Raw genomic sequence first — 21,881 nt, 5'->3', positions numbered from 1 at the left:
GAGGGGTGTGGGCAGGAGTAGCAGCAGGAGGGAGGATTTTTTGAGGAGCAGGAATCTCTAGCAGAGTCCATGACAGTGGGAGGTCAGTGTATAAAGTAAGAGTGTTGTAGTAAGATTCTTTATAGAGAGCAGATACTGGATCCAATAGAAGGATGTGTTGGACCCAGCTGTGCCTGCTGGGCTTTCTGGTCTTTTCCCCACTCAAGTCTCAGGCTGCTCAAACTCAGTTGTAAGTAGACACGCTTTCCCCTGGCACAATATTCTAAACCCTGAATGCAATGCAATCTCCTACGCCTAAAGACCTAAGATGTTTAATCCTTGGCTTTGTAACCTTGTTACTGTTTGTGGAACTAACCTGTTAGTTCCCATTCTTGAATTATTGAAAGTCTTTATTTATAGTACAGGAGTCAACTGTTCATTTTACTTATTATTAAATGGATAATTCTAAAACATAGAGCAAAATATGTTTGTTGAAATGCTGTAGTCATGTGGAGGAGGTTTTTAGGTAGTTCCTAATTCAGTTATTTGACATGCATTGATCTAGTATTTCTCTGTGGTCCTTTCTATCAATTCAGTGAAAAGAAAATTGATTCACAGGGATTTTATTTTAACATTTTTTAATTCCCCTTAGACACCCAAAATAAAAGGGGAAAGAAAAGTTTGAGGAGACACAACCTAGAAATATGAAGACTGTGAGACATGTATCCAGACTTTTGATGAGATAAGCGTTTCTAAATAATATCTCCTGTATAAACCGAGTGACTGTTATTCTCAATGATAAGTGTCAGAGGATGCAGTCAAGGTAACATAATTCATCCTCCTTGGCTTTGCTGATAAGAAAAGCATTTAAAGCAAGGATGCCCTTGTTGGTGAGTTTATTTAATTTTAATAGTTGACTTAAGTTTGTTCATTGTGTTGTTGTCTTTTAAGGCCAGGGAGATGACTCAATGTGATTCAAGTAGATGAAGAACTGTAAAAAGAAGTGTTGGGTACTTTTGGAAAACAGGGGAAAAGTTAAACACACAAGGAGGAGAAGGGAGGAAACCAGGCACTCCAAAAAAAAATTGTTTTTTACATTTTTTATGCTTTGAGAGCCTGGTCCCCCTTCCTGTGTGCTAAACAAAATAATGTGCTGCATTTCTTAATCAGAGTGGTTGATATTTCCAAAGTATTAAAGAATGTAATGATGAAATATTTATTTATGTCATGGAGCTAAACTGAAATGGGTGCAACAATAAGTCAAATCAATTTCAGTATTTGCAATGAGATACACTTTAATTACCTGATTTCTCGTAAATTTAGTTAATAATTTCCACGTCCCACATGTTTGTGTAACAATTCTGGGATTTAATTGTAACTAGTTCCAGTAAAATGACCTAGATGTTGAGTTTGCATAGCAAATAACCAACATGAATGTTGAAATGTTTTATTTATCTAGTAGGCCGTCTGTCAGGATAATCAATAATTAACTCAAAGTAGAAAACCCATAGTGAAGGTCATACTCATCGTCCCATTCCAAATAATAATTGAAGTATTCAAACTTAGCCCACCAATGCCGTAAAAGAAGAATGTGGAATATTTTATACATGAATACATCAGAAATCAAGTATACCCTCTCTAAATTTCTCTGAGTCATGACTGTCTACAATGAGTGAGAAGCGTGAGTCCCAACAGATGTACTGTTGTTGGAGCCGTGTTTACATCATGATTGGGCACACTCAAGGCAAAACTGTTGTCTTACTACTTTGAGCTTTGCGGTCAAATCCAGATCATTTAATACTGAGATTTGTGGGATGTTTCTTTTGAAGTAAAGATAGACGTACTGCCTAGCTATCAGCAAGAACATAAAAAAAGCTACACAAGACACAGTATACAGTAGATGTCTGGTCTTTTTTTTTTTTTTCATGTTACCATTTGACATCCAAAGGCACAACAAGACCTTTTTTCCACTTATACCAGGGATCTGGCCTTCTTATCTGTGATTATCTCTACCACAATGTGCACGCAACTGCTTAATTGGTCTATTCTCTCTCTCTCTCTCTCTCTCTCTCATGCTGTCTATTCAGGGAGGTGATTTCTGCCCCAAACCTGTTGCGAATAGGAACAGCAGAAAATATCTTTGTGGAAATACAAGATTGCAAACTTCAACATAATATGAATGTTGTAATCAGTGTGATGAGCCATCCAACCAAAACCAGCACGCTGGTATCAACAACTGTGACACTCACTAAGGCAAAAAAATACCAGCACCTTGCACAAGTTACGGTAATGTGGAAATTCCAGCATGATGAAATGTGATTGACAGCAGTGGAACACATTAAAATAATTGATGTTTTTGATATTAAGTTACTGCATTTGAAAGTGCATTACGGGCTCATTCAGTACTACTTCTAATAATTTGCAATACTGGTCTTAAATATTCTGTGTCTAATCTCAGATCCCTGTAGGAGACTTCAATAAGGATCCCAAAGTGAAGCAGTATGTTGTTCTGCAAGCTCAATTTCCTGATCGACTGCTGGAGAAAGTCGTCTTAGTGTCCTTCCAGTCTGGTTACATCTTTATCCAGACTGACAAGACTATCTATACTCCAAACAGCATTGGTGAGTCTGCATGTTTAAATATGTGCAAAGTTCAATACTGTTTCATTGAGCAGAGAGGGGAAAGAACTTCAAAATTAAAAGATACATATAAGACAGAAAACATGCAATAGCTTCAACAAATAAGTCAATCAAAATGAAACTCAAAGTGGGGAAACATTGATTGATTTCCATGATAATAGAGTCAAACAAGATAAAACACAATTTAATATTGTAACGTGAGGGTCCGATGAGTGGTGGATGGATCACTCTACTTAAGAAAAACAGCAGGATGGGTTAACATTTTCAGCAGCACTTTACTGTCAGCCACATTGATTCCACTACACAACAAAAACAACACTTCCTTGTTACTCATCACATGTCCTGCTGTTAGCCAATCAGATGCTAGGATGATTAAACTTAAGGCAAACATTAAGACAACCACAGAAGTAGATTCAATATATTTTATTGAATTATTAGAATGTGTAAATATATCAATATTAACTTTGTAAACTCAAATATGTAAATAGTTCACTATATAAATGTTGTAAACATATTTTTATCTTCAACGTAAATACATGCATTTACTAAAATATATGAATTTACTTCACTCATAAAGCTTACAATATGTATGTAATGGATGCATTGAGCGTGTCTTTGTTTTACTTAAAGATACATTCATGGTAAAAGGTTCAAATCCTGCTATCAGCTGTGTTGTGTCTACATTTTTCCAACCAAACTAAAGAACATGTTTAATAAAGGAGTGTCCCTCTCTCTCTCTCTTAGTCCTTTTCAGGATGTTTGGTCTGTCGCCCAGCATGGAGCCCGTGGAGAGAGAGCATAACACTCAAATTGACGCTTCAATTTCCATTGACATTTTGGTAATGAACTGCTTCTTGATAGAACTTTAAGACATATTGGCTCACTTTGAGCACTGAGTCCCTAATCTTAATTAGCATTTGTTAAAATAATTTGCCAAAGGACTCATGCATTGTGAATCTTGGATTGTCTACCTCAGACGTGCTGAAGTACATTAATACAGAGTCCTGCACAGGTCCAATTTTACTGACCCGCATCTGCCCCAACCTGTGAAGCTCAGTACTGAAACCTGACCCGTTACCTGCAATTATCCCGCTGTTAAATCCTCACCTGGAAAAATAGACATGCAACCGGACAAGACCTGTGATTAAACAAAAGTCACACACTCACTCGCTTTATAGTGACATCATACTGTCGCTACAACAAGGGCAGAACTGTTCATTCACGGACATTCACACGTGCCGGTGCAGATACACACGCACAGATAAGCAGTCACAGGTATCACTGCACTTTCTCTCTCTCACACACACTTACAAATACTGCAAATAATTTTTCTGTTTCTTCTCACCTGCTACCTCCCTGCATTTTGTTCATTTTTACCCGTGCCCATGATTATATATTCTTTACCCATTAAGGAACTTTTTGTGGGTTACCCATCCCCTGCAGGATCTCGCATTAATAAACTTAGATCCCGCGGAAGAAGAAGTAACTAGCCAGGCATTTGGTTTTTAAGGGCAGGCCTAGATAATCAAAGTTTTTCTGACTTATTACTAGAAGAATGAGTAGTTCAATGTATGACAAATAGCCTATGCTGATTTACTGTATACTTTAAGAAATCAGTTCAAATTAATTAATTATGTTAGCATTATGACACACCTGCAAACGGAAGCTGCATACATTTGTGAAGCACGATGTTGAAAGCTCTTTTGTTTACATCTTTAGACTCCAGACGGCATCACTGCACAAACTGATCTTCGTGTTTTAACATCAGGAATTTATTCTGGAAGTTACACACTAGGTGAAATAGTCAGGTGAGTTGATACTGTTTACAGTTCATTGTGAACATTTGGAAACCCAGCATGCTCCCCCTCCCCCACAAAAAAACAAAAAACAAAGATAAAGGTAAGATAAATAGGGTTCAAAAGGTGGCAAGAAAAAAAATACAGTTACAGATATTCTGTTCATGTCAAGGCTTCTGATACAATGCAGAGAAATGTGCCTGATATGAAACCAAGCTGTAATGATTGTCCCCTATGTCCTTTCTACTCCTCCCTTTATCCAGCTGGGTACAGTACTTGAACCGACAGACAATATCCAGGACAGATTTACGTAGGATTTGAATCCTTTCCAACTGGATCACTGTAAATATTACTAAAAATACAGTGGGAGGGCGGACATTAAGTAGGACAGTAGGGTTTTTCTGGAACAGCTCTGAATGAAGGGGACCTTTGCTACTACTGAACAGGAACAGGTGATGCACCTCAGCAGGAACAGGGGAGTTTTACTGAAGGCCCTGACACACCAAGCAGATGGCCAAGAACTGGTGGTGATGTAGGCCGCCTGTGGCATCGGTGGGCGACGCCTTTTTCTTGGCCAAAATCTTGCACTAGAACACATTGCAGACTGCAGCCAATGGCCAACCACCACGTACGTTCTGCGCATGCGTGAGAGGCAATAACTCTTCATGCCAGCAGGCGGTGGCAGTCTGTAATCGTCATTCCAAAAAGGGGAAACTGGAAAAGGATGAGGAAGAATGCAGATAAATAAACTGTTGTTGTGATACGAGAAGACAATTTTCTTACCGCTGTCTCTCAAAACTCGTTATGTACTTCTAATGGAGAATAATGTCTGATAAAAAGTTGAAAATGGCACTGGCGTTGTCAGCCCTTGGTCTTTTATTAGTGGAACAAGAATAGAAGAGGCGCTTCCATATTTCTTCTCGTGCACTGGCTCTCCTGTTTCACTTAGCTGAACAGCCAATCAGAGAGATTCCTAACCCCAACCACACCGGCGACGGCTCCTCCGATTTAACATGTAGAGTCGGCCAAAAAAAGACCAACTGGGTAGCGACGGAGCTGGACACAGCACAAAAACTAGGGGTCCACTGGCGAACCGACGGCTGGTGGTCACCTTGGTGTGTTACGGCCTCAAAACTCACCAGGAGCAGGAGTCCTTTGTCTCAGCTCAGCAGGAACAGGGGAGCTTTACTTCAGCTTGGCAGGAGCAGGGGACCTTTGCTTTGGATCAACAGGAACAGCCAACTTTTATTACAGATGAACAGGAAGAGGGGACTTTTGCTACAGCTCTGCAGGAACAAAAGATTACTGCACCACAGCAAGAATCTCTCGCGACAGGGAGATGACAGGCAGGGATGGAATACCATTCCTATTGTACAGCCATACAGTCACTAAGGTCGACAGACCGGAGCCCAGGAGAAACAGGGAAGTTAGAAAACCCAATTTAGAAGGAGCCAATTGGGAAATCCCTAGATAAAGCCTCAAAACCCTCAAACTTGGGCTCTCACTCACAGTGCTTAAGATTTCCAGATGCAGAACTAATTTGTCAAATTCTGATTTTGTGTGTGTGTGCGTGTGCGTGTGCATGCCTGTGTGTAGTTCTGGACTGTGGAAGGTGGTGGCAAAGTTTCAAAGCAACCCACAGCAGACCTTTTCTGCAGAGTTTGAAGTCAAAGAGTATGGTGAGTCCCTTTCCTAATGTGAACTGTAGTAAAAAATTAAATGAGCTTGAATTTTTGAACTGATTGGATAATTATGCAAGTATTTTGATTTTTCAGTGCTTCCCAGTTTTGAGGTCAAACTGATGCCTGAGAGCCCCTTTTTCTATGTGGACAGTCAAGAGCTCAATGTCAACATTGAAGCTACGTATGTTTTTTACTTTATGTTAACAAAGACCCAGTCTGATTTTCAGATTGATTGGGTTTGTGTGTTTTTTTTTTATTTCCTTTTGCTTCAGTTTGACCATTCCCTTGTGCATGTATTTATATATTTTAATGTTTGTGGTTTTAACCTTTGACCTGTTTAGGTATCTGTTTGGTGAAGACATGAATGGGATGGCATACGTGGTCTTTGGGGTTATGTATGATGGCCAAAAAATAAGCTTTCCCAGCTCTCTTCAGAGAGTCCCGGTGAGCACAGTTTTATTCATCTCTGTCCATCAGTCTACTAGCTGATTGTTCAGTAATATATATGTCTGACCCACTGCTGTGCAAACACACACACACAAAAACAAATCTTGAAGTAAAGTCTTGACTGAACATGACATGATGTGTTTTGATATTTTATCACAATAGATTTTCAAGGGTAATGGAAAGGCCACACTGAGGAGAGAGCACATCACACAAACCTTCCAAAACATCTTCAGCCTGGTGGAGAGGCACATATATGTAGCTGTCAGTGTGCTGACGGCGAGCGGTAAAAGAGAAACTTGTGGTTGTGCTTATGCATGAAAATGTGTTTCAATAGCCCTATTCAGACTGCCATTTCAAGCCGCAATATTTGACGTTTCGCCTTTAATCTGAATGTCGCTGTGGCATAATGTCCCGTTTTCGGAGGTAGAGTCCAGACGATTTCCATAGAGCCATCGGGGGAGCACAGTGCTGACTGTGTGTCTATGTGGAGCACCAGTTGTACCGTGTTTCAACAACAACAAAAGAGTAGTGATGATGGCTGAGTTTAGTAATGGCACTTTAGTGAAAAAAGCTGTCTGAAAAGGGCTAATTTGTATGTCTTACTAATTGCTATCGCAAAATAACTTATTTTTGAAGAGTTACCTCCCAAAAATGTGTTGTTGTGTGATTTAAGTGCTTCGCTATTTTAATAAAATGTCTCCCATTTCTGCACACTTTTGCTGGTTGGAAACTTCAAAATATGTTTTGTTCTTGAGCATTAGCCTAGTTTGTGATAGTTTTTATTCAAGCTTTATTAAACAAGAAAGCTCAGAAGAGGAGGCAAAATGTATCTTTTTCTGTGTGTATCTTTAATAGGTGATGAAATGGTGGAGACAGAGTTGAGAAGTATCCAGATTGTCACATCACCTTACACCATAACCTTCAAGAGAACACCCACATTTTTTAAACCAGGAATGTCCTTCGATGTTACGGTAAGTTATTTATACTAAAAGAATTAATTGAAACTAACAATTAAAATTATTGTAAATAATACATACACATACAACTAATTATGGTTGCATTCACTGGGTCAATATGATCTCACTTGTGAAAAAAATTCAGCAGATATGTTTTCAGAAGAAATGTAAAATGTTTTAAAAGACAGACAGATACATTTTGAGTATTCAGCTATTTTTGTCTCTGATGGCAGATTGAGGTTTTGAATCCTGATGGTACTCCAGCAAATCGTGTTAAAGTGCTTGTGGATCCGGGCTACGTCATGGATCCGGGCATGACTGAAGCCAATGGTATGGCAAGGTTTAGCATCAATACAGTGGAAACCAGTAACTCAATGCTTATTAAAGTAGGTCTTTGGCATTGTATGATTTTTATCCATCTTCTGCATTCCTGCAACTTCTTAGAAATTAACATAATTTGTATGGTTGCTTTTGTTTATTCCATTTTTAGGCCAGGACCAATGATTCTCGTATTTCCAGTGACAGGCAGGCAATTGCCACCATGTTGGCTCTCCCTCATACAACTAAAAGCAACAACTACATTCACATAGGTGAGTATTTTCTGTCTTTGATGTAATTTATTGAACAACAATGACGTAAAACTCTGAAGGCTGTCCATCATTTTCACTGATAAGAATACTAAGGGCTATCCAGAAAACGATTTAATTATTCTCATGAAGATATTGCACTTCAAATTGTATAAATACCAAACAAATTTACAATGTCACACAAAGGCAGAGGTTGCAGAGGAAGCCTAGAAGCTTCTCAGTGGCAAAGTGCCAGGTGTGGATGAGATTCACCCAAAGAAGAATCTGGACTTTGTTGGGCTGTCTTTTCTGACACTCCTCTTCAATGTAGTGTCGGCATCTGGCACAGTGCCTGTGGATTGGCACACCGGGCGGTGATCCCCATCCAGGGGAATGGGGAGTGTGCTCCAACTATCGAGGTATCACGCTACATAACCTCCCAGGATAAGGCATTTACGGTGCTGCAAAGCGGGCTCTGGCCGATTGTAAAACCTGGATACAGTAGGAACAATGCAGATTCTGTCTTGGCAGTGCGAGTTGTGAACCATCTCGTTTCCCTTGCTAGGCTTCTTGGGGGAGCATGTGAGTTTGCATGTGGGCCACCCAGTCCCTATATGACCAAAGTGAGCCTTCGATATAGGGTGAGGGCCTCAGAGATCCTGAGGGAGCTTGGGGTAACTGATACTCCTTTGCATTGAAAGCAGCTAGTTGAGGACGACTGGGCATCTGATTAGAATACCTCCTGGATGCCTCCCTTTGGAGGTTTTTCAGGAACGTCAAACTGGAAGGAGACCCCAGGGTAGACCCAGAGCTTGTTGGAGAGGTAATATATCCCATCCAACGAGGAAACACCTTGGAATCCTCCAGGACATGGGGAACTTCTGGGTTGACTTGCTAAAGCTGCTGCCACTGTGACCCAACGCTGGACAACCCTGGTGATTTCATTGTTTGTTGAATGATCGATCAGTGATAGATTTAGACTGTATCTCACTCCGTTGGGACTTGGGTTGGGAACCGGAGGCTCGCCGGTTAAACTCCCGATGCAGACCAAAATATATGGAGGCTGTAGTCTTCTAAGTGGGCGGCCCAGGTTCAAATCCAACGTGTGTCTCCTTTCCCGCATGTCATTCCCCACTCTCTCCCTGATTTCCAACTCTATCCACTGTCCTATCTCTAAATAAAGGCATTCAAATAAAAAAACACCCAAAATATGGAAGTTGGTCTGGTACCTGGAGAGGTGTGATATCACTTCTCGAGCACTGCCGAGGTGCCCTTGAGCAAGGCACCGAATGCCCAACCACTCTGGTGCGCTCCCTGCGCAGTGTGTAGCAGCCCCACTCTGACATCTCTCCACTAATGCATGTCCACAGGTCCTGTTTGTGCATGTGTGTGATTCGGGCCTGTGTGTGTGAGCATGTCACTAAAAATAACAGAGTGTAAAACCCAAATTTCCTCTTGGGTATTAATAAAGTATATAAAAAAAATCTCATTATCAGAAAAGCTAAAATGACGGGTAATAATACATCACAGAATTTTTCTAACCCTGTCTGTCAAAATATCAGACAACAAGAAATTCCAATGCAACCTCTGGTAGGGATGTAACAATAGATGGAGGTGTTAGTGAAGCTATCACCCTAAAAGCAGTTATCATCTTCACTGTTAAATTCTGATGTTACAGGTTTGGGTAAAGCTGAAGTAACATTAGGAGAAATTGTGAAAATCGACCTCATCTTCAACAGGCAGGAAAACAGAGAAAATGACATCACATACCTGGTAAGAGAATTTGACCCTGTAGTCTGCATTATTCTGTATACACTCATGTTTGATTCGTACTGATGTTGTTTTAAATATGTGTCCTCAGATCTTGAGCAGAGGTCAGGTGATTAAATATGGCCGTTATAGGAGAAGTGGTCAAATCATGATTGCTCTAACAATACCCATCACTAAAGAAATGCTGCCATCGTTCCGCATCATAGCCTTCTACCACACGGATAATAATGAAGTGGTGTCCGACTCTGTTTGGGTGAATGTCAAGGAGTCCTGCATGGGCTCGGTGAGACATCATGCATAAAGTGATGAAGTTGATGTTTGTATATTTTAAATGCCTTCTGACTGCTTCAACAAAAAACATTACTTTCTCTCCGGCCTGCTTCAGTTGACGTTGGAACAAGCGGGGCACGAGTCGTCCTACAAGCCTCGGGGATCATTCAAAATGAAGGTTACAGGAGACCCAGGGGCCAAAGTGGGACTGGTGGCAGTGGACAAAGGCGTCTATGTCCTGAACAACAAGCACCGTCTCACCCAGAAAAAAGTAATTTCTTTGGTCTTGTTTCTAAAATTTCTTTGGAGGCTGTACTTGATGGAAAGTACAATAACTGTTTACACTGCAAACATGATGTCCATAGCCAAGCTTTTTCTGTCTGTGTTTCTGTCCATGACTGACTTCCACCCTCTTCAGGTGTGGGATATTGTGGAGAAGGCTGACACAGGCTGCACACCAGGTGGAGGGAGGGACAGTATGGGTGTTTTCTACGACGCAGGGCTGTTGTTTGAGTCCAGCGCTTCAGGGACTCCCGACAGACTAGGTGATGCTTCTTTAGCATAGTTTGTTTTCATTCTACTTATTTAACAATAACACATTACTGTGTCTACCTTACTTATAATTTGTTGTTAGAGTAACACATCGCGGACACCTCACAGACTTTTGTGTCATGTTAAAGGGTGTTTCGCATTTTCAGGTTTAAAGTGTCCAGCCACCAGCAGGAGGAAACGTGCCAGCACTCTAATGGAAGTCAGAACCAGCATGTGTAAGAATCATTGCTCCAATCACCTCATTGATAACCTAAAGTCACTGAATGTATGCATGACTATTCAATCTCTTTCTATGTGACTAAAGCCCCTTTTCCTACACGCACTGCACTCTTGTTCTGTGAATTCTGTGTGTGAAAGTGGCTTATGTAATGCTTAGAGGTGTCAAGTTAAGGGATCCAAATCAGAAGCTAATCCAAATGTTTTAGATCCGAGTGCGTCGGTCTGCTGAACTCTTTATCAGTAACACAAACCGACTGATGGCCTGATTTAAACGCAGCGATTTGATCATTTAAAATGCATTTCTATGCAAGTAAAGTTCTTCCCAGCACACTAGACTTACATGGACACAGCTAATGTGACAGTTCAGCACTAGAAATTTTCTGATATAAGAACCTTTGACCGTTACTGTTAGTTACGTCACACCAATCACAAATTAACCTAACAAGCATGTCTTTAGACTGTGAGGAAGACCAGTACCTGCAGGGAACTGACACATGCACTGAGACAACATGCAAACTCCCCACAGAAAGGCCCTGTGGAACTAGGAACTTCTGCTCATAAAGTATAATATCAAAATATGTGTTTGTACAGGAGGCCTCTTCAATAAGTCACAAACACCAAATGTTATTTTGAAATCATACATTAGTTTCCCCCTATTTTCTCAGTTCCCTTCAGGAAAAAACTAAATAGGATTTCATAATCAATTTGCATCCAAAATCCAGAGCTCACTACATCAACAAAGACATTTTCTGTTTGGACTTCATGCCATTCTGTATATACATCCACAAACATTGTACTGTCCATTATTGCATAACTACTCGTCTCTCCACCACACCCCTCTTTTTTCCAGTGAGTGATTTTGAAGGAGTGCTGCGTGACTGTTGTTTTGATGGGATGAGAGACGTCCCCGTTTCATACAGTTGTGAGAGGCGGAGTGAATACATTGGGGACGGTCAAGCGTGTGTTGATGCCTTCCTGCGCTGCTGTAGGGCGATAGAAAACCAGCAAGCAGAGAGGAAGGAGGAAAACCTCATACTGGCTCGAAGTAAGAGATATGGAGAAGAGATGGGCACCAGGGTTGACATACGAGTCCCACTGAATAAAGTGCTCAGCAGTCTCTTTGTGATCACATTTTAGGTGAGGAGGATGATAGTTACAGGGACAGCAGTGAGGTTGTTACCCGCACCAAGTTCCCTGAAAGTTGGTATTGGTTGGATAATATCATACTGCCCTCTTGCACTACACAAAACCCTGACTGGTGAGTAAACAAACTTCATACATAAAGCCTGACCACCAGTAAGATTTCTTGTTAGCACCCCCCCCCCCCCCCACAAACTGATAACGTTTCTTTGTTTCAGTGAAACCACATATGTTGAAAGAAATGTTCCTTTGCAAGATTCAATCACAACCTGGCAGTTCACTGGCATCAGTATGTCGAGAACTCACGGTAAGAGGATTATGTTTCTTTGCACAATATGACATCTTTTTCTTTTCTTTTACATTAATTAGGATAAAGAAAATGTAAGTCAGACAACTTCATTGTGAGAGTCCTTTGCGGTGCATACTTCACTCTTTGTCACTTACTCTATTAGAGGTATAATATGCAGCATTTTATAGCACACAAAAAAATACATATAAAAATATTATGGAATAATGACTTCTTCAGCGGAGAGTGAAATCACACTCCCTCTGGAAGCTGGCCACACATTAGACGATTTTATAATCTTAACTGATTTTTAAAATGTAGGAGAGCACAGACATAAAGACATTTTTTGCCCAATTTTTAATCTTAGAATCCCACAACTGCACACACCAGACGACTCGGCCCGACCGGGAAACAACACACCTGTCGTTTGTTGTCACAACTTTACAGGGCCAAATCCAGATCTCACATAAACACGCGTGATTAAACGTGACTTCAGTAGATAAACAAAAATGAATGACGATCATCGTCAGCTGGCTGTCCTGGCGTGCACTCTGTTGTGTAGGGAGAAATAAAAAAACAAACATCTTGCAGGAGATGTTATAAAGACACTGGTTTTGTTGCAATAATTCAACAAGCTGGTCTTCTATTTCAATATTCCACTTGGCTCAGGGCTCAGTTGTGTTGATGTTCGCTGCCATGTCTGTGATCTGTCAAAGTGCGCAACATCCAGTGGCTTCCCTGTCCGCTCGCTCTCATTGGCTGTTGCAGGTATTTCCGTTTGCAGCAGCCCGACTAGGAATCTTAAATATCAAACATGTTTGATATTCGGGGAAGCTCCGACTCGTTCGGGAGCTGTAAAATAATTGTAGTGACTCCACACACACATTATTCTGATAAAAAATCGTATGCGACAAGCCGGGAGGGGAAAATCGGGCCCAAAATCGGAACTATTAATATTTCCCTCTGTCGATATAAGAACTTCATTGGCATTTGTTATGGCTTTGGCCCGTTCAGAATTACTAGCAAAAGGCTGTCTGTTTTTTCCTAGTGGCAGTGATGTTTACATCCGCGTGGTGCCTTTTCAAGTGCTTTAATAAGTTGGACGTACAACGACAGCACACTACTCTCATCTTGTCAACGTCTGTTTGTCCATTATTGTGGGAATGGGGAGGGAGGGTTTCCACATGAATCCCTCCCACCATACATAAGCCTTGCCACCACTTGGGGGGGGGGGGGGGAGACAGCCCCACCCACTCAGGGATACCTTTTCCAGGGGCATAGTCAAATCTGATACATACTGTATTTTCCGCACTATAAGGCGCACCGGATTATAAGGCGCACCTTCAATGAATGGCCTATTTTAGAACTGTTTTCATATATAGGGCGCACCGGATTATAAGGCGCATAGAATAGAAGATACTGCAGTCAAACGCTTGACTGGGGTTGTGTTATGCATCTACTAGATGGAGCTGTGCTAAAGGGAATGTCAACAAAACAGTCAGATAAAGTCAAACTTTATTAAGCGTTCTGACAACTCCGTTCACTCCCATGGTAACGATGTTCAAACGTTAATGTGCATATTAACAATATCTCCCAGCCTTGTTCACTCTTCTCCCAAACGTGGAGGGGAACTTTTCCCTGATTCAGTAAACACGTAGTAAAAGAAACAGTCTCATACCACTAAATCAAACATTAGTGCATTCACAATATAGTAACTCTCGAAATTGTTTAACTTACGTATAAAACTACGTTTTATAAAAAAACTAATAAATATTATAAACTTATAAAATAATAAACTACGTTTTATACGTAGTGCATTCACAATAACTCAACGTTGTTCAAACGTTAATGTGCATATTCACAATATCTCCCAGCCTTGTTCAGTTGTAAACACGTAAAAGAAACACAGTCTGATACCGCTAATTCAAACGTTAGTGCGTAACTCAACATTGTTCAGTTACGTATAACACGTAAAGCTCACTTTTTCAGTTCATTCCCCGTCCACGAATCCCTCGAATTCTTCTTCTTCAGTGTCCGAATTGAACAGTTGGGCGAATACGACATCCAACATGCCCGGCTCCCTCTCGTCATTATCCGAGTCAGTGTCGCTGAGCGCCGTGTACAACCAGTATGGATCAACCAATTAACCAATTGATCCATATATAAGGCGCTCCGGATTATAAGGCGCACTGTCGTTTTTTGAGAAAATTAAAGGCTTTTAAGTGCGCCTTATAGTGCGGAAAATACGGTAATTGATCAAGTTAAAGGTATAAAAAATATGTATTTGAATATCAGGAGCCTTCTTCCAAAGACTGATTTAATTAGAGTCTGGGTAACCCAGAAAAAACCTGATGTTCTCACCTTTTCAGAAACATGGCTTCACAGCAAAATCTGTGACTGTGAAGTAGAACTTGACAATAATATGTTATATAGAGCTGACAGGGGCACAACAGGTGGAGGTGTGGCTATATGTTTCCTCTCATTTTGTGTCTGAACCTGCCACTCCTATAGTATCCCATTCATTCTTTGAATGTCTTTTTGTTAAGTTAAAATTTCATTTAAAGAAACATCTCATTATCTGCAGTATCTACAGACCCCCATCTGTTCACCCTGAGTCAACCAAATGCATATTGTCTACCCTTACTTTTAGCTATCTTTTGTTTCTGGAAGATTATAACTCCCAGTCTTCCTCCAAAATACATACAAGTAGACAATGCAAGACCATTCATTTAGATAACTTCATATACGATTTGTTCAAAATAAACTGGGACATGCTGGAAGTCAGGGTCAAAGGAAAACTTTTGCCTTGGATCAGTTCTGGTCTGAGCAGTCTGTTCAAACAACAGTATGAAACCTGGAAGACATACAGAAAAACCAAGGACCCTGCTGACTGGGACAACTACAAATCATTAAGGAACTTATGTAAAACAAAAACATGTAATGCTAAATCAGACTTTTACAAAAAACATCTTCAACCTCTTAATGTTATTTACAATAGCCTCTGCAGATTTCTTTTAAGGCGTCCCTATCAAACTCATCACTGCTCTCACGCTGGCTGTGCACACTGCATCCGTTAAATAATTATTTGCCCTGTAATTTTCAGTTTCCCCTTGCAAGCAATATGACATCTAGTGCTTTTGTATTGAAGGTGGACAAACGGAAATGTGGTGCTTTGTATTGATGAGCTGTTGACTCAAATCACAACACAGAGTCTCGTCAATAAACGGCTTAAGGTGAGCCGAAAAAAGTTTTTCTCCGGTGTTGTTGACATAAGTAAAAGCTCAACATTTGGAAACTATTTATGCACCGTTATCTCCCCTTTGTACAAAAAGCTAACAAGCTCTGTTGTAAAAACGGTGCGCCGTGTTGCTCTGCTTCGCACTAAGACGCACTGTGTCACTCACGGGCAGTTAGGACACTCCATTAGGAAACAATACACTACAATAGTAATTTTGTTGCTGAAGCCCACTCGCGTATGTGCTGTTAGGACAGGCTGTAACACTCGCCTGCTGCTCCCTACGCCTCACAGAAATAGTGAAACAGTACAGGAGGAGCCACCTCCGAGTCATTCTTTTATTGTCATATCTTGCCTCAGACCCGGAACGTCTCCTGCTGTGAGGTGCATGTGTGAACAACCAGATCAGGAGGAGTTCAGGGGCAGTCCTAAGTGCATAGGTGAAAAAGGCTTTGGTGTGCAGGAAAAGAAAGACTGCGGTCTGAATATCTTTTAAGAGCTTGAATATGATTTTATTGGCTCGCATGATAACATTGGTTTTTAAATAAAAGGGAAGGAGGTAATGTGTATAATCATCTGGTCTGACAGCACAAAACTTTAGTGGGCTGCGTGGAATAAAAGGTTTTAAACCCTCTCCAATTGGTCTGTTACTGGTAGCAAGAGAAAGCTCTTTTGGTTTTAGAACAGTCAACGAGGATGTGGATTTCGGAAATGTATTCTAATGTTTCTTCTTCCTCTTTGTCTCTCCACCATCTTTCGCATTTGCTTATTTCTTGTGGGTTTGAAAGGTATCTGTGTGGCAGATCCATTAGAGGTCATTGTCAAGAAGAAATTCTTCATTGATCTCAGACTTCCGTACTCTGCAGTCCGTGGAGAGCAGCTGGAAATTAAGGCTATCCTGCATAACTACAGCCCAGAAGCTGTCACTGTGAGTCAATCTAATCAGCTCTTTGTTTTCAAGCAAGACTGACATGCTTATAACATAGGTGGTACCTTAATTCACCAAAGGTCAGATTCGAATCCAAGCCACCCATCAGAAGGACTACAGCCTCCACACACAGGCGCACCAACCCCTAGGCTATCAGCGCCCCACGTTAAAGTTACTTTATTGGTCAAAAGTTGGATGTGGGTTGAATGAATTTATCTCAAATGATCAGCAAAATAATGGGTGTGCCATGACAACAGTCACTCATTTACACTATGGGATGGTTTAGCCCTACTAGCACCTCTTTATTTCAGTCGGCCGTGCATAGAAAACCAGCAGGGGAAAGACAAAACTCCAAAAGTCAAACAAAGGCAAAAGCGTTAATAGCATTGGCGGTTCTAGGCAGGGTTTCCACCTGGGTTTAATGTTGCCCTCTGACAAAACAACTGGCCCCAGTTTGGCCCCCTCAGTAAAAGTGGTCGAGAACCACCACTGGTTAATAGCTAAATTATGAAATAAGTTAAAAGCAATAATCAATATGCTTGGGATCACAAGACAATCTAGCATCTGAGGAGGGCAAACAACAGAGTAGACCTGGCTCATGAGATAGTCTGGGGCAGGTGTGTCCTGACGACAGTTACTGGTAATCAACGAATCTGGAGCCACATAAAGGCAGAAACTGAAATGACAGCAATGTAAGATTTCAAAACAAAACAGGAAATAAATATGAAATGTTGATCATTTCTTACACAAATTATCTGTGTCTTAACGTGAACAAACCAAATGACGTATTTTTGTAGGCCAACCCGGAAATATCATCGCCATGGGGTCTATTGAGAATTCGCCTATGGGATTTTTGCATTGTATTTTGGATCATTGCAGAAAATAAGCTCTGTGGCAAACACACGATTCTGATGCGTAGGCGTTTTGTTCAGCAGGATAATCTTCACAAACGAACACCATATTTATGATGTTTGAAGCGTTAATACATCCGACAGAAGTAAAAAGCTAACGTTATTGTTACGGCTAGTACTAAATCTGGACCCAAAAGCACGACTCAGACCGGATACGTGTACAAAGAGTTTATTCCAAAACATGACTCAAAAATGTGTAAGGGGGAGGGGTAGTGCGAAGTCCCGAGGTCCCATGTGGCAGTGTCCGTGAATCCCAGTGCGGTGTCCAAAAATGCACAGGTGAATTAAGAAAACACAAAAGTGATCTGGTGAGCAAAGACAAAAAATCAAGGTTAGCTACAAAAGCTTCGTCAACAAGGAACATTAATCTCTAAGGAGCCAAGAAAGCTGGATACCACACGAGCTGGTGAAACAATCTAGCGGCGAGATGAGGCAGAGGGTTCTCTTTGTAGCTGAGACCCTTGATCACCAACGAGCTGCACCTGGCACCACCTGGGAAAACGAAACCCCGCCCACCACACTCACACAGACACAGACGGGAGAGATACATGAGGATTAAACAGACAGGGAATGACAAACAACACAACAAAAGGAGAAGGGAGGGCTGCCATGATGTGAATCATGACAGTTATGCTATAGCGAACTACACCATGGTCGGATGATTTTGACGTCACTACCGTTATGCTTCAGACAATCTCTGATTTAAAAAAAAAATCCGCGTAGCTTAATAAATTGTTTATTAATCTAATATTTGCCTTAACCCAAAGATCAAACCCACTGGAGACATCACTGATTAGTGAGAGAGTTCCGAGCGTTTGTGTCCGGCGTGATGATGTTTAATGTCCCCGACAACCACATTAGTCTCATTTAGCCACTTGTTAGCAACCGCCTATTTAAGGACGCGTAAAATCTTTAAAAAAAGGGTATTACCTAACGTAGTTTATGTCGTCTAACAAAACGCCAACATCTCTTAAACGTGTGTTAACCACAGACCTTATTTCAGGCGTCTTACCACAAACCCATTCAACATTTCCATTGACTTTGAGAAGATAGACCCCATGGCGCTCAAATGCTAATTTACGTTCAGGTTTTAGGACTCATTCCTGTGGCGCCCTTTATTCATCTATGCCTTTTTTTTTTTTAATCCCTTCATCTTGACCACCTGTTTCAAGGTGCGTGTGGATCTGATTGAGGACAAAGATCTGTGCAGTGCAGCTTCTAAGCGTGGGAAATATCGTCAGGAGGTCATCGTTGGAGCCAAGACTACACGAGCTGTACCGTTCATCATTATTCCCATGCAACAAGGAGAATCCCCGATTGAGGTTAAAGCAGTTGTTAGAGACTCTTATGAGCTGAGTGATGGAATAAGAAAGATGCTGCGAGTAGTGGTAAGAGAAACTGACCCTGAAGTGGGTTGACAGCTTTTTGTTGATTATATTATTAATGTCTTTGCCGGGAATCATTTAAGCTGCAGGATTATACACAGTTTTAATTTCACATTTGGATCTCTGACATTTTACAACTGTAGCACTTGGAACATTATGGAGGAATTTGACTAGGTGTACTTTGGCGGCCACCGAAGGTCTCTGAGTGCAACTGCTATGTTGTATTACACACATACAACGTGCATTTGTTTACAAGCAGAGGGTGCACGGCTTGTGTTCTATCTAATAATGTTACCCATCGAGATGTTCCACCATGCAGCACTGTGCAGTACAGGGAGCATTATGGGGTTAATGGTCTAGCGAGATAGACTTCCTCAGGTTTCATTATAGAGTATCAAAACATGCTTCCTGTTTCCTTACAGTGCAAATGTAGCAAGTGGTTACGTTTTTAAGTGATTCTGTTCTGGGAGCATTTTTTATATACAGTACGCTCCCCCTGAAATCTATAACAATATTACACATGCCCATTTGCAAAACAGCAGGGACACACACTGACAGCCCACCCTGTAATCATGTTTTTTAATGAATGTTTTATTATCCGACCGGGATATATCAAAATTCCGTCCTCAATATAAACCTTCTTTTTTTTTTTTTTTTTGGATTTATTTTTTGGATTTTTGTGCCTTTATTGGAGAGATAGGACCGTAGTGAGAGAGAGTGGGGAATGACATGCAGGATTTGAACCTGGGCTGCCTGCTTGGAGGCTATGGGGCACACACATTAACCACTGCCACACAAGAGCCCCCACTCTAAACTTTTGAGTAAAAAAGTACTGAAATGTGCTCCCAATACTCAGACAATTCACATGAAGTGAGTAGTGAATACATATAAAGTTATTTGTTCTGGTAGCTTTATTTTATAGGTGTCATTGATACCTTCTGCTATTATTTTGCACCAAGTCCTGCACATTGAGTGTGAGGTTTCACACATCTGTGCATCATTACACTGTCACATTCTAATCCTTCTATTTCACACAGTGAGAACCATAAATTGCCCTTTTAACTTTTTTTCTCCCGTAATGTATTTCCTCACTTGCTGCTTGCCGTACTTAGGACCCCACTCTGCCTCTGATTGGCCTACCCAGATATTAATCATCAGTCCTCATGTCTTAAATCTAACCAACCCAAGGAGAGGCAAAGTGTACCAACCAATCAAAGCTACACAACCATTTTGACTGACAAATTAGTTCAAATATGACTGCAAGCATATTCATCCAGTTTGCAAACTGTATGTGTATTCAACTGTTTCCGTGATACATATGGGCTTTGGCTACATGGCTACATTGGAGGGTGTAATTTATTATGCAAGTTGAGATAGATTTGTAAGGTTACAAAAGTATACAACGGCCATTAGACAGACGCCATTCTACCTGTTGAAACAGGCCATTAAATTATCTTTTGAAACTACTATTGGCTGTTGGGAAAGTTACATATTGTCGATTTAAGCCAGTTGCAGCCAAACAAAGACAATGTTTGCTTAGGAGTTGTATGTAGCCACTAGGTTGGTGATGAAAATCGTCATAGCTCTACGCTGCTTGTCAGAGTTTGTTTCTATAGCAAATTTTCAAAGTATAGAAGAACTTACAGTCAAGAGAGATTCAAATTGCAAAATAGATGTGCTTCTGTTGTGTTTACAGTCTGAAGGTGTCCTGCAACAATTACCAAAAGTCATAGAGCTAGACCCAGTTAAGAGAGGTGCAGGTAAGTTGAATTGAAGTAGCTGCAATCAACATAAACTGGTCATATTTATTTTTGTATTTGCTTATCCCCACACATGGCAACTTTCTTTTCATTTAGATGGTATACAGGTATTAACTATCAACAGTGAGATTCCTCTGAATGATATGGTTCCAAACACACCTACAAACACACTCATCTCAGTGACAGGTGAGAGGAAGGAGCATGTAACTCTCAAACTTAAAATCAAATGTTATCTATAACTTAAAGTTATAATATGTAGAATTGTATTAGTTGTATTGTTTACATCAAAATATTCAAATTAATAAAAAAATGGACTAAACCAATGTTATATATCTTTTTTTGCTATGTTAACTTAATTTTATAGTTTTAACGAGATGTGTCTTGTTGCGAAGGCCACCATGATAAAAACTGAAAGCTGCCGTACTGTTGTTGTATGTGCTGCTGTTATAAAAATGTCAAGCAAATTATACTTGGATACATCGTCAGTAAACATATTATCGTCCTTATGTCCTCATTCATCTTGACTGAGTTCGTTCGGCAAGGAGCAGTGAGAACTCCCATGATTTTCTTTTTTGTTTTGTTTTGATTGAGAGCCCCCTTGCGGCGGAATTTACATACTGAGCAAAACAAATAGACATTATATTGGGAATAGGTGCATGTAAATTTTCCTTTTGCATGAATTGCTATTGTTGTAAGTATGTTGACTTTTGTTTTGTTGTTGCACATGACACTGACAACCTTGATGACCCCTTGTATTCCCTCAGGAATGGAGCAGTTGAGTACACTATTGGAGAGCGCCATTAGTGGGAACGCTATGGGTGCTCTGATCCAAAGGCCTTCGGGCTGTGGAGAGCAGAACATAGCCGCCATGACCCTGCCAGTCATTGCAACCACATATTTGGATAAGACCAACCAATGGGAAGCAGTGGGTTTTCAGAAACGTAATGAGGCCCTCGAGCACATCAAAAACGGTAGGCTTCATTTGTTAGCACAGTTCCCAGGAGATTGGTTTAACATAGGAGCCTTCAATTACAGGACGGGGGGGCAGTATAGGGGATATATATAATGGTAACGCGGCTTCTCCTACGTCCTCCTGTTAGCTGTAGCATTAGCTGCATGTAACACTCGGTTCTAGCCCCCCTCGATAAAAATTTTGCCAGTCTTGTCAGTGTGATATCACTGATCTAAGCTCATTGGCTTGTTGTGGCAAGACAAGCAGCTCATGTTGCACGCCCATTAACTTCTGTAGCACGCCCACGATATGCCGTAGCCTGCGGTAGCACAGTAGTGCTAAGGTGCTAATGTTTTTGCTCCGCTCGGAGCCAAAGTGGCTGCATTCCCAATATGGTAAAAGGGGCGG

General features: G+C 40.9%; 1 protein-coding gene across 1 annotated transcript in view; it reads left to right on the top strand.

Annotated features, from left to right (window-relative positions):
- The window catches only part of LOC110000747 (complement C3), a 40,052-nt gene continuing 18,171 nt past the window's right edge, over window positions 1–21,881 (top strand). The window contains exons 1-25 of the mRNA XM_020656100.3: window positions 1–229; window positions 2,067–2,265; window positions 2,438–2,600; window positions 3,363–3,457; window positions 4,338–4,426; window positions 6,011–6,093; window positions 6,190–6,277; window positions 6,438–6,540; window positions 6,706–6,826; window positions 7,399–7,514; window positions 7,733–7,885; window positions 7,990–8,089; window positions 9,744–9,838; window positions 9,927–10,118; window positions 10,221–10,376; window positions 10,524–10,650; window positions 10,804–10,872; window positions 11,727–11,921; window positions 12,014–12,134; window positions 12,235–12,323; window positions 16,326–16,465; window positions 18,549–18,764; window positions 20,458–20,521; window positions 20,618–20,707; window positions 21,286–21,492. Coding sequence (XP_020511756.2) covers window positions 153–229; window positions 2,067–2,265; window positions 2,438–2,600; window positions 3,363–3,457; window positions 4,338–4,426; window positions 6,011–6,093; window positions 6,190–6,277; window positions 6,438–6,540; window positions 6,706–6,826; window positions 7,399–7,514; window positions 7,733–7,885; window positions 7,990–8,089; window positions 9,744–9,838; window positions 9,927–10,118; window positions 10,221–10,376; window positions 10,524–10,650; window positions 10,804–10,872; window positions 11,727–11,921; window positions 12,014–12,134; window positions 12,235–12,323; window positions 16,326–16,465; window positions 18,549–18,764; window positions 20,458–20,521; window positions 20,618–20,707; window positions 21,286–21,492 — 3,148 coding nt within the window. The 5' untranslated portion in view covers window positions 1–152. The remainder of the gene's footprint in view (window positions 230–2,066; window positions 2,266–2,437; window positions 2,601–3,362; window positions 3,458–4,337; window positions 4,427–6,010; window positions 6,094–6,189; window positions 6,278–6,437; window positions 6,541–6,705; window positions 6,827–7,398; window positions 7,515–7,732; window positions 7,886–7,989; window positions 8,090–9,743; window positions 9,839–9,926; window positions 10,119–10,220; window positions 10,377–10,523; window positions 10,651–10,803; window positions 10,873–11,726; window positions 11,922–12,013; window positions 12,135–12,234; window positions 12,324–16,325; window positions 16,466–18,548; window positions 18,765–20,457; window positions 20,522–20,617; window positions 20,708–21,285; window positions 21,493–21,881) is intronic.

The sequence above is a fragment of the Labrus bergylta genome, chromosome 1 (assembly GCF_963930695.1).
Source record: "Labrus bergylta chromosome 1, fLabBer1.1, whole genome shotgun sequence".
Taxonomy (NCBI): domain Eukaryota; kingdom Metazoa; phylum Chordata; class Actinopteri; order Labriformes; family Labridae; genus Labrus; species Labrus bergylta.
The sequence above is the reverse complement of the archived record's forward strand: the minus strand, read 5'-3'. Positions and strand labels throughout refer to the sequence as shown.